The sequence below is a fragment of the Schistocerca nitens genome, chromosome 10, assembly GCF_023898315.1.
Source record: "Schistocerca nitens isolate TAMUIC-IGC-003100 chromosome 10, iqSchNite1.1, whole genome shotgun sequence".
Classification (NCBI taxonomy): domain Eukaryota; kingdom Metazoa; phylum Arthropoda; class Insecta; order Orthoptera; family Acrididae; genus Schistocerca; species Schistocerca nitens.
Genome location: NC_064623.1, coordinates 65,906,470 through 65,934,080, shown reverse-complemented (window position 1 = coordinate 65,934,080; position 27,611 = coordinate 65,906,470). Strand labels below are relative to the sequence as shown.

The window sequence follows — 27,611 nt, the reverse complement described above, 5'->3', positions numbered from 1 at the left end:
ATTTCTTTCATATTTCTCCTGTTGTCATCTAGCCTTTCCCAGAGCCGTAAACACCCTACAGATTTTCGTTTTTCAAAGAGCCATTCATCCTTTGTCATTTTTCCCTTTCTACTAATGTCTCTTTTAGGTGCTTTTCTTCCTCTTCGCCCTTTTCACTTTATATTTTCTCCTCTCGTCAACTGAATTCAGAATGTCACGAGTTGTCTAAAAATTCCCATTGGATCTTGCTGATTTGATCCTCTGCTGCCCTCATTACCTGATTTTTCAAATCTACCCATTCTTCCATAGTAATGATGTTCCCTGTTTAAGTGAATCGTGTGATCCGTCCATTGAAACTCCCAGCAATCTCTTGTTATTTCAAGTTATTCACTTCTAGGTAGTTACAAGCAAGTGATTTTCAATACAGCAACGTGAATGGAGTTTGAATGGAAATTTATAACAATAACAGGCATTGCTGTGGTTTGTTAAGAAATTTGTTTTTATTAGTAATGTAATAGTACAAAGAGAATGTGAGAAAAACATTTTCAAAGGTGAAGGATTATTATGTGATGCGGGCACATTTCAGTCGGAACCACACTGCTGGCTCTTTGTGTAGTTGCAGTCTTCTACTCCTCGGAACTAATAGCGTTCAAAAAAAGGGAATTCTGGGTGCTCCACAATCCTGAAACAGAAGTGCAAGAGTTGGAAAGGGCACAGTCATTTATGGAACTATAACGTAGGACTAGTGTGATAGATTACATTTTTATGAAGAAGAGCTGAACGTAAGTATTTATTTAATTCGAAAGAAACGCTTTGATGACTTATTCATTCAGCTAGTTTTTAAATGAAGATGCGTCGGGTCTCATTGTATAAACATGAATTTGTAACAAAAAAACGTTCAAATGGCTCTAAGCACTATGGGACTTAACATCTGAGGTCATCGGTCCCCTAGACTTAGAACTACTTAAACCTAACTAAGCTAAGGACATCACACACATCCCTGCCCGAGGCAGGATTCGAACCTGCGACCGTAGCAGCCGTGTCGTTCCGGACTGAATTTGAAATAAGTAAATTATTGGGTTGGTGCTTAAGTTCGTAGCGTTTTTCGGCAAGTTTACTAAACACAACTTATATACGCGTAACAGAGACTTTAGTTATCAATAATATACTCTCCTTCACTATTTACAACAGTCTGCCAACGTTGGGGCAACTTTTCGATTCCGCGACTGTAGAAATCTTGTTCCGAGGCGAAGGACTCGTCCAGCCACATTCGAAATGCATTTTCATTCGGAAAGGAAATTCCTTGAAGGTTGTTCAATAAAAGAACGCAAAAGGTGGAAACCTGAGGGAGCAAGATCGGGTGAATAAATGGGCACGAAATGACTTCCGAACCCAATTTCTCTACAGTGTTTTCTGTCAGTCCAGCAGAATGCGGGCGGACGTCATCGTGAAGTACCAACACTTCATGCAGTCTTCCTGGTCGTTGTTCTTAGGTAGCGTCTGCTTGTTTGGGCTCAACCATTCCTTTCTTTTCATTACGTTAGCATAAAGACACCATTTCTCGTCATCAGTAACGGCACAGGATAGGAATGGTCGGTGGTTTTCACGAGCCAGTTGATGACAAGCAAGAAGAGATACATACACTACTGACCATTAAGATTGCTACACCAAGAAGAAATGCAGATGATAAACGGGTATTCATTGAACTAATATATTATACTAGAACTGACATGTGATTACATTTTCCCGCAATTTGCGTGCCTCCCCCCATGAACCATGGACCTTGCCGTTGGTGGGGAGGCTTGCGGGCCTCAGCGATACAGATGGCCGTACCGTAGGTGCAACCACAACGGAGGGGTATCTGTTGAGAGGCCAGACAAACATGTGGTTCCTGAAGAGGGGCAGCAGCCTTTTCAGTAGTTGCAGGGGCAACAGTCTGGATGATGGACTGATCTGGCCTTGTAACATTAACCAAAACGGCCTTGCTGTGCTGGTACTGCGAACGGCTGAAAGCAAGGGGAAACTACAGTCTAATTTTTCCCGAGGGCATGCAGCTTTACTGTATGGTTAAATGATGATGGCGTCCTCTTGGGTAAAATATTCCGGAGGTAAAATAGTCCCCCATTCGGATCTCCGGGCGGGGACTACTCAGGAGGACGTCGTTATCGAGAGAAAGAAAACTGGCGTTCTACGGATCGGAGCGTGGAATGTCAGATCCCTTAATCGGGCAGGTAGGTTAGAAAATTTAAAAAGGGAAATGGATAGGTTAAAGTTAGATATAGTGGGAATTAGTGAAGTTCGGTGGGAGGAGGAACAAGACTTCTGGACAGGTGAATACAGGGTTATAAATACAAAATGAAATAGGGGTAATGCAGGAGTAGGTTTAATAATGAATAAAAAAATAGGAGTGCGGGTAAGCTACTACAAACAGCATAGTGAACGTATTACAGTGGCCAAGATAGATATGAAGCCCATGCCTACTACAGTAGTACAAGTTTATATGCCAACTAGCTCTGCAGATGACGAAGAAATTGAAAAAATGTATGACGAGATAAAATAAATTATTCAGGTAGTGAAGGGAGACGAAAATTTAATAGTCATGGGTGACTGGAATTCGACAGTAGGAAAAGGGAGAGAAGGAAAATAGTAGGTGAATATGGATTGGGGCTAAGAAACGAAAAAGGAAGCCGTCTGTTAGAATTTTGCACAGAGCATAACTTAATCATAGCTAACACTTGGTTCAAGAATCATAAAAGAAGGTTGTATACCTGGAAGAATCATGGAGATACTAATAGGTATCAGATAGATTATATAATGGTAAGACAGAGATTTAGGAACCAGGTTTTAAATTGTAAGACATTTCCAGGGGCAGATGTGGACTCTGACCACAATCTATTGGTTATGAACTGTAGATTAAAACTGAAGAAATTGCAAAAAGGTGGGAATTTAAGGAGATGGGACCTGGATAAACTGACTACGCCAGGGGTTGTACAGAGTTTCAGGGAGAGCATAAGGGAACAATTGACAGGAATGGGGGAAAGAAATACAGTAGAAGACGAATGGGTAGCTCTGAGGGGTGAAGTAGTGAAGGCAGCAGAGGATCAAGTAGGAAAAGAGACGAGGGCTAGTAGAAATCCTTGGGTAACAGAAGAAATATTGAATTTAATTGATGAAAGGAGAAAATATAAAAATGCAATAAATGAAGCAGGCAAAAAGGAATACAAATGTCTCAAAAATGAGATCGACAGGAAGTGCAAAATGGCTGAGCTAGGATGGCTAGAGGACAAATGTAAGGATGTAGAGGCTTATCTCACTAGGGGTAAGATAGATACAGCCTACAGGAAAATTAAAGAGACCTTTGGAGAAAAGAGAACCACTTGTATGAATATCAAGAGCTCAGATGGCAACCCAGTTCTAAGCAAAGAGGGGAAAGCAGAAAGGTGGAAGGAGTCTATAGAGGGTCTATACAAGGGCGATGTACTTCAGGAAAATATTATGGAAATGGAAGAGGATGTAGATGAAGATGAAATGGGAAATACGATACTGCATGAAGAGTTTGACAGAGCACTGGAAGACCTGAGTCGAAACACGGCCCCGCGAGTAGACAACGTTCCATTAGAACTACTGACGGCCTTGGGAGAGCTAGTCCTGACAAAACTCTACCATCTGGTGAGCAGGATGTACGAGACTGGCGAAATACCCTCAGACTTCAAGAAGAATATAATAGTTCCAATCCCAAAGAAAGCAGGTGTTGACAGATGTGAAAATTACCGAACTATCAGTTTAATAAGTCACTGCTGTAAAATACTAATGCGAATTATTTACAGACGAATGGAAAAACTGGTAGAAGCGGACCTCGGGGAAGATCAGTTTGGATTCCATAGAAATGTTGGAACACGTGAGGCCATACTGACCTTACGACTTATCTTAGAAGAAAGATTAAGGAAAGGCAAACCTACGTTTCTAGCATTTGTAGACTTAGAGAAAGCTTTTGACAATGTTGACTGGAATACTCTCTTTCAAATTCTAAAGGTGGCAGGGGTAAAATACAGGGAGCAGTTATAAGAGTCGAGGGGCATGAAAGGGAAGCAGTGGTTGGGAAGGGAGTGAGACAGGGTTGTAGCCTCTCCCCGATGTTATTCAATCTGTATAATGAGCAATCAGTACATCTACATCTACATCTATACTCCGCGAGCCACCTTACGGTGTGTGGCGGAGGGTACTTATTGTACCACTATCTGATCCCCCCTTCCCTGTTCCATTCACGAATTGTGCGTGGGAAGAACGACTGCTTGTAAGTCTCCGTATTTGCTCTAATTTCTCGGATCTTTTCGTTGTGATCATTACGCGAGATATATGTGGGCGGTAGTAATATGTTGCCCATCTCTTCCCGGAATGTGCTCTCTCGTAATTTCGATAATAAACCTCTCCGTATTGCGTAACGCCTTTCTTGAAGTGTCCGCCACTGGAGCTTGTTCAGCATCTCCGTAACGCTCTCGCGCTGACTAAATGTCCCCATGACGAATCGCGCTGCTTTTCGCTGGATCATGTCTATCTCTTCTATTAATCCAACCTGGTAAGGGTCCCATACTGATGAGCAATACTCAAGAATCGGACGAACAAGCGTTTTGTAAGCTACTTCTTTCGTCGATGAGTCACATTTTCTTAGAATTCTTCCTATGAATCTCAACCTGGCGCCTGCTTTTCCCACTATTTGTTTTATGTGATCATTCCACTTCAGATCGCTCCGGATAGTAACTCCTAAGTATTTTACGGTCGTTACCGCTTCCAATGATTTACCACCTATGGCATAATCGTACTGGAATGGATTTCTGCCCCTATGTATGCGCATTATATTACATTTATCTACGTTTAGGGAAAGCTGCCAGCTGTCGCACCATTCATTAATCCTCTGCAGGTCTTCCTGGAGTACGTACGAGTCTTCTGATGTTGCTACTTTCTTGTAGACAACCGTGTCATCTGCAAATAGCCTCACGGAGCTACCGATGTTGTCAACTAAGTCATTTATGTATATTGTAAACAATAAAGGTCCTATCACGCTTCCTTGCGGTACTCCCGAAATTACCTCTACATCTGCAGATTTTGAACCGTTAAGAATGACATGTTGTGTTCTTTCTTCTAGGAAATCCTGAATCCAATCACAAACCTGGTCCGATATTCCGTAAGCACGTATTTTTTTCACTAAACGTAAGTGCGGAACCGTATCAAATGCCTTCCTGAAGTCCAGGAATACGGCATCAATCTGCTCGCCAGTGTCTACGGCACTGTGAATTTCTTGGGCAAATAGGGCGAGCTGGGTTTCACATGATCTCTGTTTGCGGAATCCATGTTGGTTATGATGAAGGAGATTTGTATTATCTAAGAACGTCATAATACGAGAACACAAAACATGTTCCATTATTCTACAACAGATTGACGTAAGTGAAATAGGCCTATAATTATTCGCATCTGATTTATGACCCTTCTTGAAAATGGGAACGACCTGTGCTTTCTTCCAGTCGCTAGGTACTTTACGTTCTTCCAGAGATCTACGATAAATTGCTGATAGAAAGGGGGCAAGTTCTTTAGCATAATCACTGTAGAATCTTAAGGGTATCTCGTCTGGTCCGGATGCTTTTCCGCTACTAAGTGATAGCAGTTGTTTTTCAATTCCGATATCGTTTATTTCAATATTTTCCATTTTGGCGTCCGTGCGACGGCTGAAGTCAGGGACCGTGTTACGATTTTCCGCAGTGAAACAGTTTCGGAACACTGAATTCAGTATTTCTGCCTTTCTTCGGTCGTCCTTTGTTTCGGTGCCATCGTGGTCAACGAGTGACTGAATAGGGGATTTAGATCCGCTTACCGATTTTACATATGACCAAAACTTTTTAGGGTTCTTGTTTAGATTGTTTGCCAATGTTTTATGTTCGAATTCGTTGAATGCTTCTCTCATTGCTCTCTTTACGCTCTTTTTCGCTTCGTTCAGCTTTTCCTTATCAGCTATGATTCGACTACTCTTAAACCTATGGTAAAAGAAACAAAGGAAAAATTTGGAGTAGGTATTAAAATCCATGGAGCAGAAATAAAAACTTTGAGGTTCGCCGATGACATTGTAATTCTCTCAGAGACAGCAAAGGATTTGGAAGAGCAGTTGAACGGAATGGACAGTGTCTTGAAAGGAGGATATAAGATGAACATCAACAAAAGCAAAACGAGGATAATGGAATGTAGTCGAATTAAGTCGGGTGATGCTGTGGGAATTAGATTAGGAAATGAGACACTTAAAGTAGTAAAGTAGTTTTGCTATTTGGGGAGCAAAATAACTGATGATGGTCGAAGTAGAGAGGATATAAAATGTAGACTGGCACTCGCAAGGAAAGCGTTTCTGAAGAAGAGAAATTTGTTAACATCGAGTATAGATTTAAGTGTCAGGAAGTCATTTCTGAAAGTATTTGTATGGAGTGTAGCTATGTATGAAAGTGAAACATGGACGATAAATAGTTTGGACAAGAAGAGAATAGAAGCTTTCGAAATGTGGTGCTACAGAAGAATGCTGAAGATTAGGTGGGTAGATCAAATAACTAATGAGGAGGTATTGAATAGGATTGGGGAGAAGAGAAGTTTGTGGCACAACTTGACTGGAAGAAGGGATCGGTTGGTAGGACATGTCCTGCGGCATCAAGGGATCACCAATTTAGTATTGGAGGGCAGCGTGGAGGGTAAAAATCGTAGAGGGAGACCAAGAGATGAATACACTAAGCAGATTCAGAAGGATGTAGGTTGCAGTAGGTACTGGGAGATGAAGGAGCTTGCACAGGATAGATTAGCATGGAGAGCTGCATCAAAGCAGTCTCAGGACTGAAGACCACAACAACAACATTGGATGCATAGATCCTGAGATATCAGTACCCAGAACAACCACCTCTGGCCGTAATAACGACCTTGATACGCCTGGGCATTGAGACAAACAGAGCTTGAATGGCGTGTACAGGTACAGCTGCCCATGCAGCTTCAACACGATACCACAGTTCATCAAGAGTAGAGACTGGGGTATTGTGACGAGCCAGTTGCTCGACCACCATTGACCAGACGTTTTCAGTTGGTGAGAGATATGGAGAATGTGCTGGCTAGGGCAGCAGTCCAACATTTTCTGTATCCAGAAAGGCCCGTACAGGACGTGCAACATGTGGTGGTTCATTATCCTGCTGAAATGTAGGGTTTCGCAGGGATCGAATGAAGGGTAGAGCCACGGGTCGTAACACATATGAAATATAACGTCCACCGTTCAAAGTGCCGTCAATGCGAACAAGAGGTGTCCGAGACGTGTAACCAATGGCACTCCATACCATCACGCGGGTGATAGGCCGGTATGGCGATGACGAATACATGCTTCCAGTGTGCGTTCACTGCGATGTCGCCAAACACTGATGCGACCATGCTGTAAACAGAACCTGGATTCATTCGAAAAAATGACTTTTTGCCATTCGTGCACCCAGGTTCGTCGTCGAGTAGACCATCGCAGGCGCTCCTGTCTGTGTTGCAGCGTCAAGGGTAACCGCAGCTACGGTCTCCGAGCTGATAGTGGATGCTGCTGCAAACGTTGTCGAACTGTTCGTGCAGATGGTTGTTGTCTTGCAAACGTCCCCATCTGTTGACTCAGGGATCGGGACGTGGATGCACGATCCGTTACAGCCGTGCGGATAAGATGCCTGTCATCTCGACTGCTAATGATACGAGGCTGTTGGGATTCAGCACGGCGTTCCGTATTACCTTCCTGAACCCACCGATTCCATATTCTGCTAACAGTCATTGGATCTCGACCAACGAGAGCAGCAATGTCGCGATACGATAAACCTCAATCGCGATAGGTTACAATCCGACCTTTATCAAAATCGGAAATGTGATGGTACGTATTTCTCCTCCTTACACGAGGCATCACAACAACGTTTCACCAGGCATCGCCGGTCAACTGCTGTTTGTGTATGAGAAATCGGTTGGAAACTTTCCTCATGTCTGCACATTGTAGGTGTCAACACCAGCGCCCACCTTGTGTGAATGCTCTGAAAAGCTAATCTTATGCATATCACAGCATCTTATTCCTGTCGGTTAAATTTCGCGTCTGAAGCAAGTCACCTTCGTGGTGTAGCAATTTTAATGACCAGTAGTGTATATGGCCAGCTGCTGATTTTTGTGATTCTGGCTTAGAACATGCGGTACCTACAAACCCGATTTTTGAACGTAGTGCATTGCACGATGGTGGAATGATCACAGTTCATCACATTTGCCAGTTCTCGTGTAATCTGACATGGATCATCGTTGTTTACTGCGTTTAAAAGATCTGCATCAAATCTGGGAGGTCTTCCTGAACCTGTACGGTCACTAATGTCAAAACGATCAACCTTAGAACGAGAAAACTATTTTCTTGGCGTGCTCTGTCCAATGACGTTATCGCCACACACGGCACAAATGTTTCAGGCTGCCTCTAGTGAAATCAGTCACAAGAATATGTCGGAAATGTTCCAATTTCTCCAATTGGCTCTCCATCTTCTAGCGTACACAGCTCACTCACTATCTCCAAATGACAAAATGACAATATGTAAACTCAAATAGCAACAGTTAAGGGGAGGTTTACTATCTTTGGCCCGAAAAAAGCATGTTCTTTGAGAATTTTGTTCTCGGGATTTGTTACAGATACCAATGTCAAATTTGGTCAAAATGTTAATTGATATTTCCTCTACAAACTGGAATTTTTTCGACCGGAAATGTCGAAGAGCAAATGCTTGGGGGCTAACTTTCAAACACACTCGTTCAAACTTTCATTTGAATTTTGTGAGTTTCCTCCCAAGCACCGGTACAAATAACTCGTTCTCCGAAAGAAAAAAACTGGTGCGTGTACGAGGCCGATTTCAGGCAGGTGCATTTTTTTGTTCAATCGCGAATAACAAACATTTTCGTTCCGTATTCGGAAAAACCGTTTCAGGGGTGGATTCTAAACACTTTTATGGATGCAAAAATGCAATTTAAAAAAAAATCGATTTTTTGAAGCAAAAGATATTAAACCTTCCCTTAACTACAAATAAAAAATGACAATTGATAAATAAGCCCATAGCAACACAATTACCAACATACAAAACAAAAGCGCTACGAACTTATGCAATAACATAATAGATAGTAAATGAACTTACGGTCGTTATTGTATGACCGATAATCAATATCTGAAAAGAGTCAAACGTCTCTTGAAAAGAGCCGGGTTAAGCGAACAAGTATGTAAGTGGCATGAGTGCGCAATGAAATTAAAAAAAAAAGGAATACTGTGGTGTAGTTACCAAGGGAGAGAGTGTTCGCTTCCCAGTCGGCCTTTCCGTCCTTTGTCCAGCGCTTCCAGTGCTTCCATATCTTCTGGAGAGAGCTCGAAATCAAACACCTGAAAGTTGGTAAGTTTTCCATTAATTTAAGTTAGTGTAGTTAACACGAGTTCTTAAATGTGAGTCACAGTCTAGACAAAGTAAGAGTGTGCTTTGACCTGGAATTGAGCTGTAATGTACAGTAAAGATGGGAGAATTGCAACACTCAGAAAGAGTGGCCCGCCCAAATCTAGTTGCAGATGATGTGTAGAACTGATTATAAGTATGTAAGACTAGAGAGATGTGGCGCAAATATGCCTCGAGTCGATAGACAGGTGAGTGTTTCGCTCGGCGCGCAGAATGAAAATCCTTTGGACGAAGAATATGGAAATGTCAAAGCAAGTATCATTACGATTCGTAAGCTCCAAAAGGCGTGATACTGGCATACGAGTGAGTTCTGGCATACGAGTGAGTTCTGGCATACGAGTGAGTTCTGGCATATGAGTGAGTTCTGGCATACGAGTGAGTTCTGGCATACGAGTGAGTTCGAACAGAGGTCAGTTATCCATCCTCGAGAATGGTCTCATCATATCTCATCCTATCGATTCATACTACACTTTAAGGGGTGGGACATCAAAAATATAAAAAAATAGATTTTTCAAAAATATGCCTAATTTGTGGCGCATATCTTCCTGAATAGTTTGATGAATAAAACATGTATATTGGAGAGATTATAAGGCACATTCTTCTGTCATACGTAAGTGAAGAATATCATCACAGGAATTCTCTACCAACTGCTGTAATGGAAACCATCAAACCTATATTCAGGGACCTTGCAAATGAAAACTTATTGAAGAAATGTCTTCCTGGCGGTACCCAAAACCAAAATGAAAGTTTTAACCAATGGGTACGGGAAAGATTCATTTGTTATTGGTGTTTATGATCCAGTTTCATGTTTTAATAATGGTGTGCAAAGCAGGAAATATGTTTGAGAGGAAATGGGAACTAAGCCCGGGGTGAATTGCATCAAAGCTTTGTATGCCACAGACGGAGAGCGCGTAGTGAAAGCAGATAAATCGTTTTTTGAGGTGATAAAATCAAGGAGTGCATCATAGGAATGTGGAAAGGAAGGAAAGTGATTTCTAAAATGAAAAAGAACCTGCTTATGGTGCTGGATAGTTCTAAAAGAATGCCAAATATAGGTAGAAACTTCAACGGTCATTTTCCGCAAAACACAAAAATCTGTACTTAGATAGATGTAACATCCAAAATAAATATCCTGTTAGTCTAAACTTGGTATGCTTACTAAACAGAAACTTCTTAATGCGAATCTCTAGATTTTTCAAATCTATTAAAAACTGTGGTAAAAATCGAGATAATTAACTATAACTATAATTAACTATAACAGTAACATTTTTTCATAAATTAAATAAATTATAGAGTTTAATATACTTGTAAGTATGGTTTGTATGCTGTGCATAATTCATAGAAGAACTTCTCTTACTTGCAAAGAAAAGTGTACCTGCAGCAACAAATGCAGCCAATAATAGTAAGTGAAAAAACGATGAAATTTCGTGTGTGAAAAAAATTATTTTGTTGTGTTTTTGAACTTCCACTGATATGTGAAACCTGAATCCTTCCAGGTCACGCTGATAAAGATTTATGAATTTATTTGTAAAAGTATAGACAGTGCAAATTAAAATATCCTGTGGTGCCTCTTCTGCTCCAAGTCGGCCCGTTTGACGTTCTACGCCCCCCCCCCCCCTTAAGAAAAAAACCCCCCTTAAGAAAAAAAAGGCGACGCACCGCGAAGGAATTATCCGAATGGGTTGGAAATAGGTAAATTTGATGTACATGTAGAGACAAACAAATGATTAGAATTTCAGAAAAATTGGATGATTTATTCAAGAGAAAGAGCTCATAAATTGAGCAAGTCAAATAACGCTTTTCTCCACCTCCGACCCTTATGCAAGCAGTTATTCGGCGTGGCACTGGCTGATGGAGTTTTTGGATGTCCTGAGGGATGTCGCTTCAGATTCAGTCCAAAATCTCGAAATGGCACCTCATTCCCTCGTAGGACGCACTGTTGAGTTATCACTGCATACTGACTCCGTACTGACTTCTCGATTTTCGAGAAGCGTCGAATGAATTTGAAAGTAATATTTGTCTAATGTACCTGACTGAAAATCTTAACAAGTGCTGTATACTCCATTTCGTATGAGGGACAACCGCAGCTCAAAGCAGACGTCGTAAACCGCTTTGCTGCTCCTGCAAATATTTTATTTAACGACTCGTTTCTTAGCTTAAAAGCCGCATCATCATGTTAGATACGTTAAATTAGAAAAACAAGCGTTCTCTACAGTTGTGGTCTATTATAGTAGAATCACTAATGAAAAATGGAGCAAATTACATACATGTTAAGTCATGACATTCTTTGTCTATGAAATGACGCAATAGCGATTCGCCAGGTAAGCAGAAGACATGGGTTCACGATTCCTCAAATTGATCTGGCGGCCGTTTTCTGAAGTATTTTCAGGATAGCGTAGGCAATAAAACCTCTCGCGCTCCATCCTGTGTTGTTCCACAGTGCGCACTGCTTGTCCGACATCAAAATATCCGCACTCACAGGGTAAGTGGGTATCTTGTAGAGCCCACATGTTCTGAGAAGAGATCTCCAGTGGTGGGATTGACTTTATGAAGTCATCTATGTGGTGATGCAGGCTAAGGTCCCACCTTACGGCCACTCAGCCTGGTGAGCCTCTCTTGTAAGTAACTGACGAAAAAAAATTCCGGAGCTGAGAAAATGTTTTATTCAGCAGGTCGGTTGCACAGCATATTAGTGAAGGTGTTTGGCTAAATTAGTATTTTTAAATCTTATTCGAAGTGACTTCGGTCATTATTTTTATTCAGTTAATTGGGTTAAATGTAATTTCTATCTTTACTGCTTTGTCACATCATTTTAATCACGGTATTTAGTTTTTCAATTGCTCTCATTTCTGTTCCTAACATTTTTCTCCACTTGGAATCTTTGTTCACGTGATTTTAATTATTTTTATGTGTTGATTTCAATTTAATTTCTACAGTTTTATCATCCGATATTTTTCTCCATTTTATTGCATTCATTTTTTCCGTTTCTCATTTTGTTTGAATTTAGTTTTATTTATAATCCGTTCTTTCGTTCAAAACTTCATCTACGTTACTATGACCATAGTGCTATAAGATTTTGTTTTTAATGTTCGTTTGATGATTATCATAGAAGAAACGTACATATCGTAAGGAAAAATACATTTTTTACACCATTGCACAGTCAATATAAATAGATTATTTCGTCGTTTGTTTTCTAACCAAATAAAAAAATATTAACCAAATCGGTCAAGCCGTTCTAGGGAGGTGATATTTCATACATGCGGCAATTAATTTTTATTTATTTAGATTGTCTGTCTTGTTAGACTGTAGTTATCTAGTCAAGTGATGTGGTGAAAAGTACCTAGGTGTCTTTGTGACCTGGCACTAGTAAAATAATACTTTTAACGCTGACGATTTTTGGCATACAGTTACGTGTTATCTATTTCTACAAAATGTTGCTTTTTATTATTTATTTTTCCCAACAATAGAGACAAATATTTGATTTGTTAATATCAGTTAGGGTTCATTTAATTATACTTAAAAATACAAATGTATTTCAGTGGATGGTATCCCAACCGACCTCGTTGTTGATGTCCTTCCAGTCCAACTTGTGGGCAGAGGGTTAACTGGTCTCAATAATTGGCGAATTTCTCACGGAGGCTCGAACGGTGATTTGATTTTGTGTCTTTTGAACAGACACCTTATATCATACTTTTTTCCCGCACCTCGTCCGCGGTTTTATGCTTGAGGTCAGTCCATTTATTTGGTAATCGTAACCGTTATTCCTGAAGACCTTGCGTAGGTGGCACAGCTGATCGGGCAGGTTGTCGTCCTTGTAGCAACATTTGTGTGGCAGTGTGCTTCTGTGCTGGGTGATCATGGCTGATGGCGTGCCAGTATAAATCAGAGAGGGTATGCGTCTCCTACGGATGATGCAGTCAACGCCCCCGATTCATTTGCGTTAGAGGCAGTCTTCAGAGCTAGCTGCCTGTAAGGGCGAGGTTATAACGAAACAAATTAGTCAGCTGGGTGAAAGGCGATAGAAGAAAGACGCAGTACAGTTCTCACACCTGTACTCGGAAGCTATCGCAAGCATCTTGATCCAGTTGTGCAAATCGTAGTAACTACCCAAGTAAATATAGAAGATAGCTTTGTGAGGGGAACGATGTTCCATACTGACAAATCTGTGACGCTATTCTTTGAAGACACAGAAAGATAGCTTTTAAAAGAATAGTAACGACCACTTGGTTCGATCATCTTGAAGGAGAAGGACATAGTTTAGATTGAAGACGAACACGAAAAGTATGGGCCAAAATATGCATTTTGCCAGTTACTTCGGTTCGCGCATTGACCTATGATATCACTGATACATTTACCGCATTAACATAACAGTGAAGATGATTAAATACACTTCCTGATAAAAGAAATGAAGCTCCCAGAAGATGTGGTCGGATGTCTATTTAACTTTGCAGACGTAAATACCATTAATGGGTATAAATGATTAGAGTTGCAATTCTCTGTGTTGTTCGTGTTGAGTATTGTTACCAGGCCTGGCTGAGTATACAAGATGGTATCCAACATATCCTAGAATTTCATTGTACCGGTAAAACTGGTAGGAGTACGACATTCCGTCGCTAGAGGTCTCAAGATACATGTCTTAGCTGCTGCAGCACGAAGTTGCGTCATCTTTGGCGCATGCAGTTGTGAATTGTAGTGGTGTGTGCCAGGACGTGTTTCAGTGCTTCTGCGGATTGTAAAATGGATAAGACGAGAAAGCAAAGATTTTGCATCAAATTCCGTTTCAGGTTGAAGAAAACTGCAGCTGAAACCCAGCGCATGTTGACAGAGGTAGTTGATGAGACTGCATTGAATTAAACAAGAATATTTGAGTGGTTCAAGCCCTACAAGGAAGGCCGAGAAGCTGTGAAAGATGACAAACATTCTGGTCGATCGTCAACACGCACAACAGCGGAAATGATCATGAATGTGAGTGACGTGCTTCACGAAGACCGAAGGCAGACAACTCACGGTGTTTGTAATAGACTTGGGCTGTTGTACGTTACATGTCAACGAAATTTAGCCGGCGAACTGAAGATGAGACGAATTGCAGCGAAGTTTGTACCTCCCCTTCTCAGCACCGATTAACTCAACGTTAGGAGTCAGACGTGCACTGAGCTGCAACAAAGAGGCGAAGTGTCCAAAATTCTTATCCAGAGTGAATCTTGGCTCTATGGTTATGATCCTGAAACGAAGAAGCAATCATCATAATGGGAAACGTCATCTTCTCCAAGGCTGAAAAAAGCTCGACAAGTTCGCAGCAACATGAAGACAACGCTGTTCATTTTTTTCCGACATTCAGGGAGTAGTGCATCAGGAGTTTGTTCCACCTGGTCAGACTGTCAACGGGCAGTTTTACGGTGGGACTGATGGAAAATACACTACTGGCCATTAAAATTGCTACACCACGAAGACGACGTGCTACAGACGCGAAATTTAACCGACAGGAAGAAGATGCTGTGATATGCAAATGATTAGCTTTTCAGAGCATTCACACAAGGTTGGCGCCGGTGGTGACACCTACAACGTGCTGACATGAGGAAAGTTTCCAACCGATTTCTCATACACAAACAGCAGTTGACCGGCGTTGCCTGGTGAAACGTTGTTGTGATGCCTCGTAAATGCGTCCCATCACGTTACCGACTTTGATAAATGTCGGATTGTAGCCTATCGCGATTGCGGTTTATCGTATTGCGACATTGCTGCTCGCGTTGGTCGAGATCCAATGACTATTAGCAGAATATGGGATCGGTGGGTTCAGGAGGGTTATACGGAACGCCGTGCTGGATCCCAACGGCTTCTTATCACTAGCAGTCGAGATGAGAGGCATCTTATCCGAATGGCTGTAACGGATCGTGCAGCCACGTCTCGATCCATGAGTCAACAGGTGGGGACGTTTGCAAGACAACAACCATCTGCACGAACAGTTCGACGACGTTTGCAGCAGCATGGACTATCAGCTCGGAGACCGTGGCTGCGGTTACCCTTGACGCTGCATCACAGACAGGAGCGCCTGCGATGGTGTACTCGACGATGAACCTGGGTGCACGAATGGCAAAACGTCTTTTTTTCAGATGAATCCAGCATCATGATGGTCGCATTCGTGTTTGGCGACATCGCGGTGAACGCACATTGGAAGCGTGTATTCGTCATCGCCATACTGGCGTATCACCCAGCGTGATGGGTTGGGGTGCCATTGGTTACACGTCTCGGTCACCTCTTGTTCGCATCGACGGCACTTTGAACAGTGGACGTTACATTTCAGATGTGTTACGACCCGTGGCTCTACTCTTCATTCGATCCCTGCGATACCCTACATTTCAGCAGGATAATGCACGACCGCATGTTGCAGGTCCTGCACGGGCTTTTCTGGATACAGAAAATGATCGACTGCTGCCCTGGCCAGCACATTCTCCAGATCTCTCACCAATTGGGACCGATGACCGTCGCAGTCTGGTCCATTTAATCCCACAAACCAACCAATTGAAAACGTCTGGTCCATGGTGGCCGAGCTACTGGCTCGTCACAATTTGTCAGTCACTACTCTTGATAAACTGTGGTAACGTGTTGAAGCTGCATGGGCAGCTGTATCTGTACACGCCATCCAAGCTCTGTTTGTCTCAATGCCCAGGCGTATCAAGGCCGTTATTACGGCCAGAGGTGGTTGTTCTGGGTACTGATTTCTCAGGATCTATGGACCCAAATTGCGTGAAAATGTAATCACATGTCAGTTCTAGTATAATATATTGGTCCAGTGAATACCCGTTTATCATCTGGATTTCTTCTTGGTGTAGCAATTTTAATGGCCAGTAGTGTATTCGGCGCAAACGCCCGGAGCTGTGGAAAAAGAAAGGCTATGAAAATGATGGAGCACAGCAATCAGCCGTTCTTTTCTTCCAGGTTTTATTAAGCAAATCTAGATTTCGGCTAGTGCCTAGCCATTATCAGTGCACTATATCGTAGTATCAATGCATGTCCTAGTACGTCAGTACCCTGTTGCTCGGGCTTATCACAATTTGTTCAAGGCTTCTGTATTATACAGTTCGTTCAAGACTACTGTATAATACAGTAGTCTTGAAAGAACTGTGAAGGAAGACCGAACAACAGGGGACTGACGTATTAGGACATGCATTGATACCATGGTACAGTGAATTGATAATGGCTAGGCACTAGCCGAAATCTAGATTTGCTTAATAAAACCTGGAATAAAAGAACGGGTTATTGCTGTGCTCCATCATTTCGAAAGTCATATCACAGTCGTGAAGTGCATTCCACATTCCCAATGGAAGGTAACTTGTTACAAGAAAGACTGGTCGGTGCACCATGACAATGCTCTCGCGCACATGTCGCTTTTTGTGAGGGAATTCTTGGCCAAAAACAACATGGTTCGGTCCCTAACCATTCCTGCTCGTCAGACCTTGCCCTGTGCGACTTCTACGTGTTGCTGAAGGTGAAAATCGCATGTAAAGAGTGAAGTTTTGACTCGACTGAAGACATTGAAGTGGAATTGGAAAGCATCCTGAACGCCCTTCACCCTACAGACTTCTAGGAGTGCTTCTAAAATTGGGACCAATGCTGGGATCGTTCCATATATGCCCGAGGCAAGTACTTTAGAGATGACGGAGGACAATAGAATGAACGCAGAGTTTTCTGCTTTTTACAATGAAATTCTCGGAAATTTTGGGTAGTATCTCGTACAAGGGGAGAAAACAGTGTCGGACGTTGTGTCACCACTGTGACGCACAAAGAGATGCAGTGTACTCGTATAAATAAATGTCGTGTGGTGAAGGCCTCCCGTCGGGTAGACCGTTCGCCGGGTGCAGGTTTTTCGATTTGACGCCACTTCGGCGACCTGCGCGTCGATGGGGATGAAATGATGATGATAGGACAACGCAACACCCAGTCCCTGAGCAAAGAAAATCTCCGACCCAGCTGGGAATCGAACCCGGGCGACATTCTGTCGCACTGACCACTCAGCTACCGGGGGCGGATTGTGTTCTCGTATGAGACAGCGTTATCAGCACCTGACAGAGTTTGAAAGAGGTCTCATTGTGAGCCTCCATTCGGCTGGCTGACCGAATCGTGTAATATTCACATTTGTTTGATATTCATGTATGACAATGGCCCGATGTTGGACTGCATGGCAATAGACTATTAGGGCAGGCACACTCATCCTCAAGGTTCTGGTCGACCACTTCTGAGCACCACAAGGGTGGATCGCTGGTCTGTGCATCACACACATTGTAACTGCTTTATATCTAATCATAGCGTGTAGGCTTTCACGGCCGGCGTCTTCAGTAATTAAAACTTCCGGGCTAAGAGGCCGTGGTCCAATAGTAGAAATACTTCTCCCTGACGTTTCGTTGCCAGCTGCGGGCAACATCATCTGAGGTGAGTCTACGACTGGCTGCTAGGCCGAGGAGGTCCTGTTTATATAGAGCGCGTAGAGGGCGCCACCACTCGTCACGTGTTGTCAACAGTAAAACTATCTCTGGCTGGCGTCATTACTCTCGATCGAAGGTAATCGATCGTCACATCTTTGGTACAGAGTCGATCGCCATATCTTATCTAGCTTCAAGCCTTCTTCTTTCCTGTTAAAATTATTGTGGTGTTTAAAAATCTCTACAGCCTCTCTATACATACGTGCATAATAATTCGATGTCTTAGCTAGCACGCTCGTCTCACTAAATTTTATTTCATGGTCACCCGTTTCAAAAACATGTTCCGCTACAGCCGATTTGTCCGTGTGTCCCAGTCGACAGTTCCTTTTATGTTCAGTTGGGCGAGTATTGATACTTCTTTTTGTGGTTCCAATGTAAACCTTCCCACAACTACACGGAATCTTATAGACACCAGGAGAAGCTAGAGGGTGTCGCGCATCTTTCGCCGATCTTAAGCGTTCACTAATCTTCTTGGTGGGTCTGAAGATTGTTTCAACTCTGAACTTGGCCAGCACTTTCCCGATACGGTCCGTAACATTGTGGATGAATGGAAGAAAAACTTTCTCCACCGATGGTTGTTGTTGTTGCACGTTTTCGGACATTTTTCTTCTGGGATGGAGTGCTCTATCTATCTCCTTGCCAGCGTACCCATTTTTCTGGAAAGCGGTTCGCAAGTGGTTTAGTTCCTCTTGCAAATAAGCTGGCTCACAGATTTTATTAGCCCTGTCCACCAATGTCTTGATAATACCTCTCTTCTGCCTGGGATGATGGTTTGAATGCTTATGAAGATAACGATCGGTATGCGTATCTTTTCTGTAGACTTTGTGACCCAGAGTCCCATCTGCTCGTTTAATTACTGAGACGTCCAAAAAATTTATCTGTCCATTACTTTCTGTCTCCATAGTGAATTGTATTTTTGAATTAATGCTATTCAAATGCTTCAAAAAACGGTTCAGTTCTTCTTCACCGTGATTCCATATGACAAAAGTGTCGTCCACATACCGATACCACTTCAAAGGCCTTTTTCTGGCTGACTGCAGTGCTTGCTGTTCAAAAAATTCCATAAAAATATTAGCAACGGCTGGACTTAGAGGGCTACCCATTGCCACTCCATTAATTTGTTCATAGAACTCATTATTATACTGAAAATAAGTCGTGGAAAGGCAATGTCTAAACAAAGCTACTATATCAGTCGGAAATATTTCAGATATGCAAGCAAGAGCTTCGTTGACAGGAACCATGGTGAACAGAGACACCACATCAAAGCTGACAAGAATATCACTGGGGCTGACGGTAATCTCCTTCAATTTTTCGATGAAGTGCATAGAGTTTTTAATACGATGATCAGTTTTTCCAATAAACGGTTGTAACAAGGTGGCAAGATGTCTAGCCAGCTCTTGAGTAGGGGATCCAATAGCACTTACTATCGGTCTAAGTGGGACATTAGGTTTATGCACCTTAGGTAGCCCATATAATCTAGGAGGATAAGCTTCCGTTTTACAAAGATCTTTTTTATCCTCTGAAGGAAGAGAAGAGTTTTTTATTAATTGATTGGTAACTGTCAACACTTTCGTTGTAGGATCCTTTTTCAACTTTTTATAAGTGGTAAGATCCAAAAGGTCACTGATCTTCTTGTGGTAGTCTTCACTCTTCATCACCACGGTAGCATTTCCCTTGTCAGCAGAAAGTACAATAATACTCTTGTCCGCATTAATCTCCCGTAATGCTTTCTTTTCTCCTTGAGACAGATTACTGCTAGGTGGCTTAGCTTTACGCAGTATCCTGGCTGTTTCCATCCTAACTTCATCAGCAGTGTGTGATGGTAACAGCCGAATCCCCGCCTCTATATTAGCTACAATATCCTCCGTTGGAATCTTCAGTGGAGTAATTGCAAAATTACCTCCTTTCGAGAGAACAGAAGTTTCTTCCCTGGATAACTCTTTTCCGGACAAATTTATAACCGTTCGAGAATCGTCTATAACCGGTGTTTCCTGTCTGCTCTTATGTAGATAGTCAAACTTCTTCTTCTGTCTATTAGAAGACACTTCTGCACTATGTTCCATGGATCTAAATGTTAGCACATCCACCTTATTCCAATCGCAAACCTGCATTGTATTGCTAATAAATAGATGGAGATTTAATAGTTGACTGCATGTTACCGCCAGTCCTCGACGTGGTTGATGGATCCGTTCTCGTAGCATTGCCAGTTCCATACGTGAATAGATACGGTTAGCTTGCTCCTGACATCCGAGAACATATAGTGGACCTCCTGCAACGCTCTATGTCATCCGACACCATTAGTTAGAGGCTAGCAGTAGTCGGACTAGGAAATTACCGTCCCATGAGTAACCTGCAATTATCACCGCAACACATACGGATGTGTAAGGAGTGGCACTATGACTGAGAAACGTGGACTTATGGTGAATGGCGTCGCGCTGTGCTCATGAATGAATATCCGTTCTGCACCATCCCAGATGACCATAACCGGAGAATATAACGGTGATCTGGGGAATGGTCTCATTCTTCAAGTGTTTTGGAGAGGCACAGAGGTGTTATTCCCGGAGTCACAGTGTATGTGTGTGTGTGGGGGGGGGGGAGGGGGGGTCATCGGATACGACTTCACGTGACAGCTGGTTGGGAATTCTCTTGGCATAATGGACTGTCAGGACATACTGAGTTCTCATTTATTGTCATGCCATTTTTCAACAGGACAACCCTCGTCCACACACAGCATGTGCCTCTATGAACTGTCTGCGGGACGCTGAGGTACTTCAGCAGCCAGCTCCTGGTGCGTCCTGAATGCAACATGTGTGGGACCAGCTCGGATGTCAACGCCATTGCAGCGTCAGTATATCTAGGACAAGCTACAACACTTCTGGGCCAGCTTAATTCAGAGTATGCTTCGGATTTATGACGCCCTTCCCAGCCGAATCAGTGCTAGGGCCCAGGTCAGAATGGGTGCATCGTCTTACCGATAAGCAGGCCCATAGCGGCAAGTTCCTTGTAGGCACAGTGGTTAGCTCACTGGACTCACATTCTGGAGGAGGACGTTTCAAACCCACGTCGGGCCATCCTCATTCAGGTTTCCTGTAATTTTCTTAAATGGCTTCAGGCAAGCGTCGGGATGGTTCCTTTGAAAGGGCACAGCTGATTTCCTTCCCCATCAGTCCCTAATGCGATGGGACCAATGACTTCGCTGTTTGGTCCTCTTCCCCAAACCAATCAACTAACCTGAACCTATCACTGTGAAGACCGCTGTCACAACAAGAAATATAAAGTAACCACAATGCAAGATTCCCACTACAGGAGAATAAAGAAAAGTAACACTGTAAATCTAACTCGATTTTGTTATCACTTTAATAACGTCACGTATGCTCTCAACCTGTGAGGTTTCATTTCGTTTCCTTTTCGCCTTATGGGTGCCTCGCTTTTTTTAAATTAGGTAGTGTATATGAATCACTGACAGCCTTGCAGCCATGGTAACTCCCGTTCCCGTCAGATCACCGATGTTAAGCGCTGTCGGGCTTGGATAGCACTTGGATGGGTCACCGTCCGGTCTGCTGCGTGCTGTCGGCAAGCGGGGTGCACTCAGCCCTTCTGGGGCCAATTGAAAAGATACTTGACTGAGGAGTAGGGGCTCCATCTCGTAAACAAACAATGGCTGGGAGTGCGGTATGCTCACCACTTGCCCCTCCCCATCCGCATCCAGTGACATTTAAGGATGAGGATGACACGCCGGTCGGCCGGTTCTGCTGGGGCCTCTCAGGCCTATTCGGATTGATTTCAGTCGAGTTTTTAGAAGATATGGATCATTTAATAAGAGTATTTAATGGGGCAGCAAGGCTCCAAACATCTCAAAATACAGGGTGATTCAAAAAGAATACCACAACTTTAAAAATGTGTATTTAATGAAAGAAACATAATATAACCTTCTGTTATACATCATTACAAAGAGTATTTAAAAAGGTTTTTTTTCACTCAAAAACAAGTTCAGAGATGTTCAATATGGCCCCCTCCAGACACTCGAGCAATATCAACCCGATACTCCAACTCGTTCCACACTCTCTGTAGCATATCAGGCGTAACAGTTTGGATAGCTGCTGTTATTTCTCGTTTCAAATCATCAATGGTGGCTGGGAGATGTGGCCGAAACACCATATCCTTAACATACCCCCATAAGAAAAAATCGCAGGGGGTAAGATCAGGTCTTCTTGGAGGCCAGTGCTGAAGTGCTCTGTCACGGGCTGCCTGGCGGCCGATCCATCGCCTCGGGTAGTTGACGGACAGATAAGTGCCAATGTGGTGGCGCTCCATCCTGCTGAAATATGAATTGTTGTGCTTCTTGTTCGAGCTGAGGGAACAGCCAATTCTCTAACATCTCCAGATACTGTAGTCCAGTTACAGTAGCACCTTCGAAGAAAAAGGGACCAAAAACTTTATTGGCTGAAATGGCACAGAAAACGTTCACCTTAGGCGTTTAATACACCACCTATCAGGAGGTTTAACACCATATTTCGTTCAAAATGCACGCTGAACAACTGTCGTCGATTCACTTCTGCCGTACTCAATAACACAAAAAGCTTTCTGTTGAGCGGTCGCCATCTTAGCATCAACTGACGCTGACGCCTAGTCAATAGCGCCTCAAGCGAACAAATGTACAACTAAATGAAACTTTATAGCTCCCTTAATTCGCCGACAGATAGTGCTTAGCTCTGCCTTTTGTCGTTGCAGAGTTTTAAATTCCTAAAGTTGTGGTATTCTTTTTGAATCACCCTGTACAATTCCAGTTTTCACCTTGGCCATTATACTATCACTGTAATTTATTTCACACCATCAGTTGGTATAGGTGATGCGCCATTTTCAGGTGCTATACCTATGAGGGTGTATACAAAAGCGCGTCTATCATTTGAGCATGCAACCGCAGTTGTATTCTCGACTCGTAACAACATTCCGTACTCGTCAACAACCTAAAATATCATTTTTGTTTACATATATACAGCACTGCAGTGACGTTATTTTAGATTGTTGAGGAATATGGAACATTGTTCCCGATCCTGTCTGCTACGATAGCATTTATTCAGGGTGTCGCACATAAAACCGGAACGCCTCACTTACCACTTAATCATCTCTAGTCGAATTGCTTGTGAAGTGGCAACACTATCTCGAAAGTTGGCTACACTGCATTTTATGGAAAAGCTGAGTGCAGCTGTGTGTTCGTGCATCAGTTGTGAGAAGCTCATATTGTTGAGTTGTTACTGAAATGGGTCAGTTTGCATTAGAACAGCGAATTGATACTGTGGAGTGTTACACAAAGACAGGCTTCGTCAAGGAATATAAAGAAATGTTTTAAGCGAAGTATCTTGGTACGAAACTCCCCACGAGCAGCGCTATTGAAGATGTGTACAAGTAATAGGGGACTGTAGGATCTGCTTAGAATGTGCAGAGGAATAGCGATCGACAGTGAGGACCTCTGAAACTATAGACAGAATTCGCATGGACATCACAAGAAGTCCCTACAAGTCGTTAAGCAGGTTAACACAGCAAGTTGGTATATGTCATACATCGTGTCATCGTGTATTAAAGCATATGAAATTAAAAGCTTATCGTATGAATGTGGTGTAAGAGTTGATATTCGAGGATCAGGGAGAAAGAATTCATTATTGTAACTGGCTGTCAACATCAGTTGGTAATGGTTACTTGGGCTCCTTGGTTTACTTCATGTCAGATGAGCCTGCTTTCATTTGTCAGTTTCTGTGAACTCGCAGAATTGCAGAGACTGGTCGCAGAAAAACCCACATATTCTGCATTTAGAAGCTCTTCACTCAGAGAAGGTAGGTGTTTGGTGTGCATTGTCTGTCATCCATATTATTGGCCCCATATTTTTCAATTACACCTTAAACAGTGGCAGATGTCTAGAGATCTTTGACTCTCTCGATGCACAATTAACACATGCAGAGAAGCTGTATACCGTATTCCAACAAAATGGAGCAACCGCCCACATATCCATGCAAAGTATGGCCTACATCACTAACGTGTTCCCTGGAAACAGACCCGTCAGCAGAGGCCTCTGGCCCTCAAGGTCGCCAGACATAACATCGTGTGATTTTTATTTAAAGGGCGCATTAGAAAGCAAAGTGTATGCTAACAGTCCTCTCACAAGACTGTCGTCAAACAGAATATTACTAGAGAAATTGACAACACCACGCCTGCAAAATTACAGCGTCTTGCTGGTAGCATCATCACATGCCCATGGCCACCACTTCCAGCGTTTCTTATAAACAGATAGCTAAATGACTCTTATACATTCTTTTTTAGTTAGTTCATTCTTATTTGAGTGTGGAAGATGATGTGCACTGGTTTTATACGAGACACCCTTTACAATTAAATAACGGACACAATTTGTGTATGCCAACAGAGGGTGCCGGCGTAAATTTACCTCTATAGAAGTAGCATTTGAAAACCCTCCAGGGTAGCCGAGAGTGCTAACACGCTGCTTCCTGGACTTGGGTAGGCGCGCCGGCCCAAGATCGAATCAACCTGGCGGACTAACGACGAGGGCCAGTGTGCCGGCCATCCTGGTGTGGTTTTTAGGCGGTTTTCCACATCCCGCTAGGTGAATACCGGGCTGGTCCCCACGTTCCGCCTCCGTTACACGACTCGCAGACATTTGCAACACATTCGCACTATTCCATGGATTGCACTAGACATAGGCAGTTGGGGTACACTAATTCCGTCCTGGGGGGGGGGTATGGGGTGGCGACAGGAAGGGCATCCAGCCACCCCTTACAATTAACACGCCAAATCAGGTTAACCCTGACAGCAGACCCCGCAAGTCGGGATTAACGCTTGGAAAGCTAGAAGTAGCATTTGAAAATGGTACATAGCCGAAAACAGTTCCTGGTGTGGTCTAAATGACAGCGACTGTATAACAGCCGAGGTGGGAGATGGAATTGTCTTTTAATGAATCATTAAATTTAAGTGCATGCCGTGCTACACTATGCACATGTAGGTTTATTTCGTTGTGGCTCATTACATCACTTATTTAACTGTCAGAGTGATAGTAAAAATTGGGTCTCTTTGTGGACCATACCCTTGCGCTGGGATGTGTCCCAGTGATGACCGTGCAGGGGATCTGGAATGAATATCTGAACTGACCCAGCGTCACTTCCAGCCTCAGTATCCGTTATAACGAGCGGTCTCTTCCTACAGAATGCTGCATGTAATAAAATCTGAAGCACCGGTGAGTACTTACCTTGAAGTTCTCCCTGACACGAGTTGGGCTGACACTCTTTGGGATGACTGCGACCTCCAGCTGCACGAGGAAGCGGAGCAGGACTTGAGCCGTGGTCCTGCCGTGCTTCTGCGCGATGCCCTTCACGACTGGATCTCCCAGCAGGTCGTATCTCGGCATTCTGAAATAGTAAAGATATACTCACATGGATCTTCGCCCAGCAGTGTCATTTGTCCTGAGTGACACTCGTGGAAAGCGTGGCCAAGCACCGAGTCTGTTTACGTATTTCAGTTCCGTAAAGAAGGAAATCAAATAAAAACATAATGCCTGTTGGAAAAACACGTGGCAACTGACACGAAAGATGAGTGAGTTGTTAGCAGTGTGGTACTCCAGGAAAGACACAAAAGGAGATCATCTACGTCAACAGGCAACAGGCAACCATCTCGGCAATTATTTATCAACCTTTTCAACCAATTATGTAAAAGCGCTAGTGTATCACCTAGAAAACGTAACGGAAGGAAACAATTGACGACAGAAGAGGGGTAAATTATTGTTCTTGCTGCTGTTACAATTGATCCGCACGTTAGTACCCGCGTAACATAGGTTCCAACGCTATCACGTATTTATCCGTCAAGAGCTGCACTGAAACGATTATGAAAATAGCGTTTACTTCTGTGCATGGGCATTAAGACGGGATAGTCTAGACGTAACGTGTATCTTGTTTAGTGATGAAGCCACGTTTACCAATGGTCGACAGATAAATCGCCAAAATATGCACTATTGGTCTGTTGGCAATCCTCGTTGGCTTCGTGAGGGGCAACGTCAGCGCCCATGAAGTGTAAACGTGGGATAGTGAACTATCACCTCATAGGCCCGTTCTTCACAGACAGAACACTGATCACGCACGAGTATCGTAATCTCCTAACAAACCATCTTCCACGGATGCTTCAATACGTTCCTCTGCAGACTAGGAGGAACCTGAGGTACCAACATGATGGTCGTCCAGCCTATGTCTTCATGAATTATTTCCAAATCTTTGGACTGGACGCAGAGGACCTGTACCAGGCCCCCACAACCGCACGAGTGGTCGACTGTGAAGAGCGGACAAATTGAATAGCTGGGCGGCGGCCATTAGAGTGGTAAACTGACGCGCGGAGTTCGAATGTTTATACATCGCTTTTGGTTATAAAATGCCATCCCTTGAGTTAGGTCACAAACATGCCTCATTTAAATACTTTACTACAATATACTTTTTAATTTAAGAACAAACAGCAGCTAGTCACTGTTTATGAATTTATCTTACGTACTACATGGAATCTGCCGTAGCTAAAAGTTATGTCCTGGACTCCTAGCATTTTTCGTAGTTCATTTACGATAGATGTACGCAAAATGCATCAAAATACTCGAAGATTTACCCACTATATTAATAGATATTTTCTGACTCTACCTTGCTTTAGATTTAATGACGAGAAGCGCGTTTTATATGGCATAGTGCTTTGGCAACTCACGACCAAATTATCAAGTTTCAACCTAATCTAGACCATGAAAACACTATCGATCAGCCAACTTTCTTCAAAATGATCAGAACATATAAAATGGTATTCTGTCGGTCGGAAATCTTGCCTCCTGACAGCGTGTAACCATTTTTGTAACAGCTGTGGTTTTGAGAAACGAAACCTGTAAATAGATGCACAGACGTTATGCTAATACCGTGTTACAAAAACATTTATTAATCAAGTGCACTGACATACAAAACAACTTAAAATATTCACATACCTGTGAAATGTAATATTCGTTCCTTTCTCGAATTTATTTGTACAATTAATCGCTGCACAACTCCTCACCATTGTACTTCTTTTGATTGGAACGTACAGACAGTAGAATTACGAGTAACAAATACTGTATGTACGCCCCAACAAATATACAACGTTGAATCTGGGTCTTCATAAACAATACTACACAACACATCAGACTACAACCACTATAATGGCGTCCAGCCGAAGGTTCAAATTATCCCGCGACTGCAGCGCCATCAGTGAGTCTAGTTATTTTTTACAAGGTCTTTGACCTGTACCTTGTCCAGCCCGTTCCCCAGATATGACGCCTGTAGTCATTATTCTGCGGGGAAAACTGAAAGACGCTGTCTACAAGGACATATAAACTACACCCGATGACGTACAACGGCGTATTACTGCAGCCTGTTAGGACATCTCCGTTGAAATGCTAGTACGTGTGTAGCAAGCATTCCATACCAGACTGGAAGCGCGTACTGCCACTGTCGGTGGTTATTTTGAACGTAATCTGTGATGGGGAATTGTCTCGTTACTGATCATAGTATGTGCATTTGTGTTGTTCTTTAGCATGTGCCATGGAAACGTAGTTAACACAGGACAGACAAGGTAAGCCTGCACTCTACAGCTGCTGTAACCA

At 42.9% G+C, this 27,611-nt stretch overlaps 1 protein-coding gene across 1 annotated transcript in view; it reads right to left on the bottom strand.

The window, feature by feature from the left end:
- Nucleotides 1-455: 455 nt before the first annotated feature.
- Nucleotides 456-27,611, bottom strand: part of LOC126210267 (1,5-anhydro-D-fructose reductase-like) — a 52,569-nt gene continuing 25,413 nt past the window's right edge. Inside the window, exons 5-7 of the mRNA XM_049939463.1 lie at nucleotides 25,203-25,362; nucleotides 9,309-9,406; nucleotides 456-661 (exon numbers count right to left, since the gene is read on the bottom strand). Coding sequence (XP_049795420.1) covers nucleotides 619-661; nucleotides 9,309-9,406; nucleotides 25,203-25,362 — 301 coding nt within the window. The 3' untranslated portion in view covers nucleotides 456-618. The remainder of the gene's footprint in view (nucleotides 662-9,308; nucleotides 9,407-25,202; nucleotides 25,363-27,611) is intronic.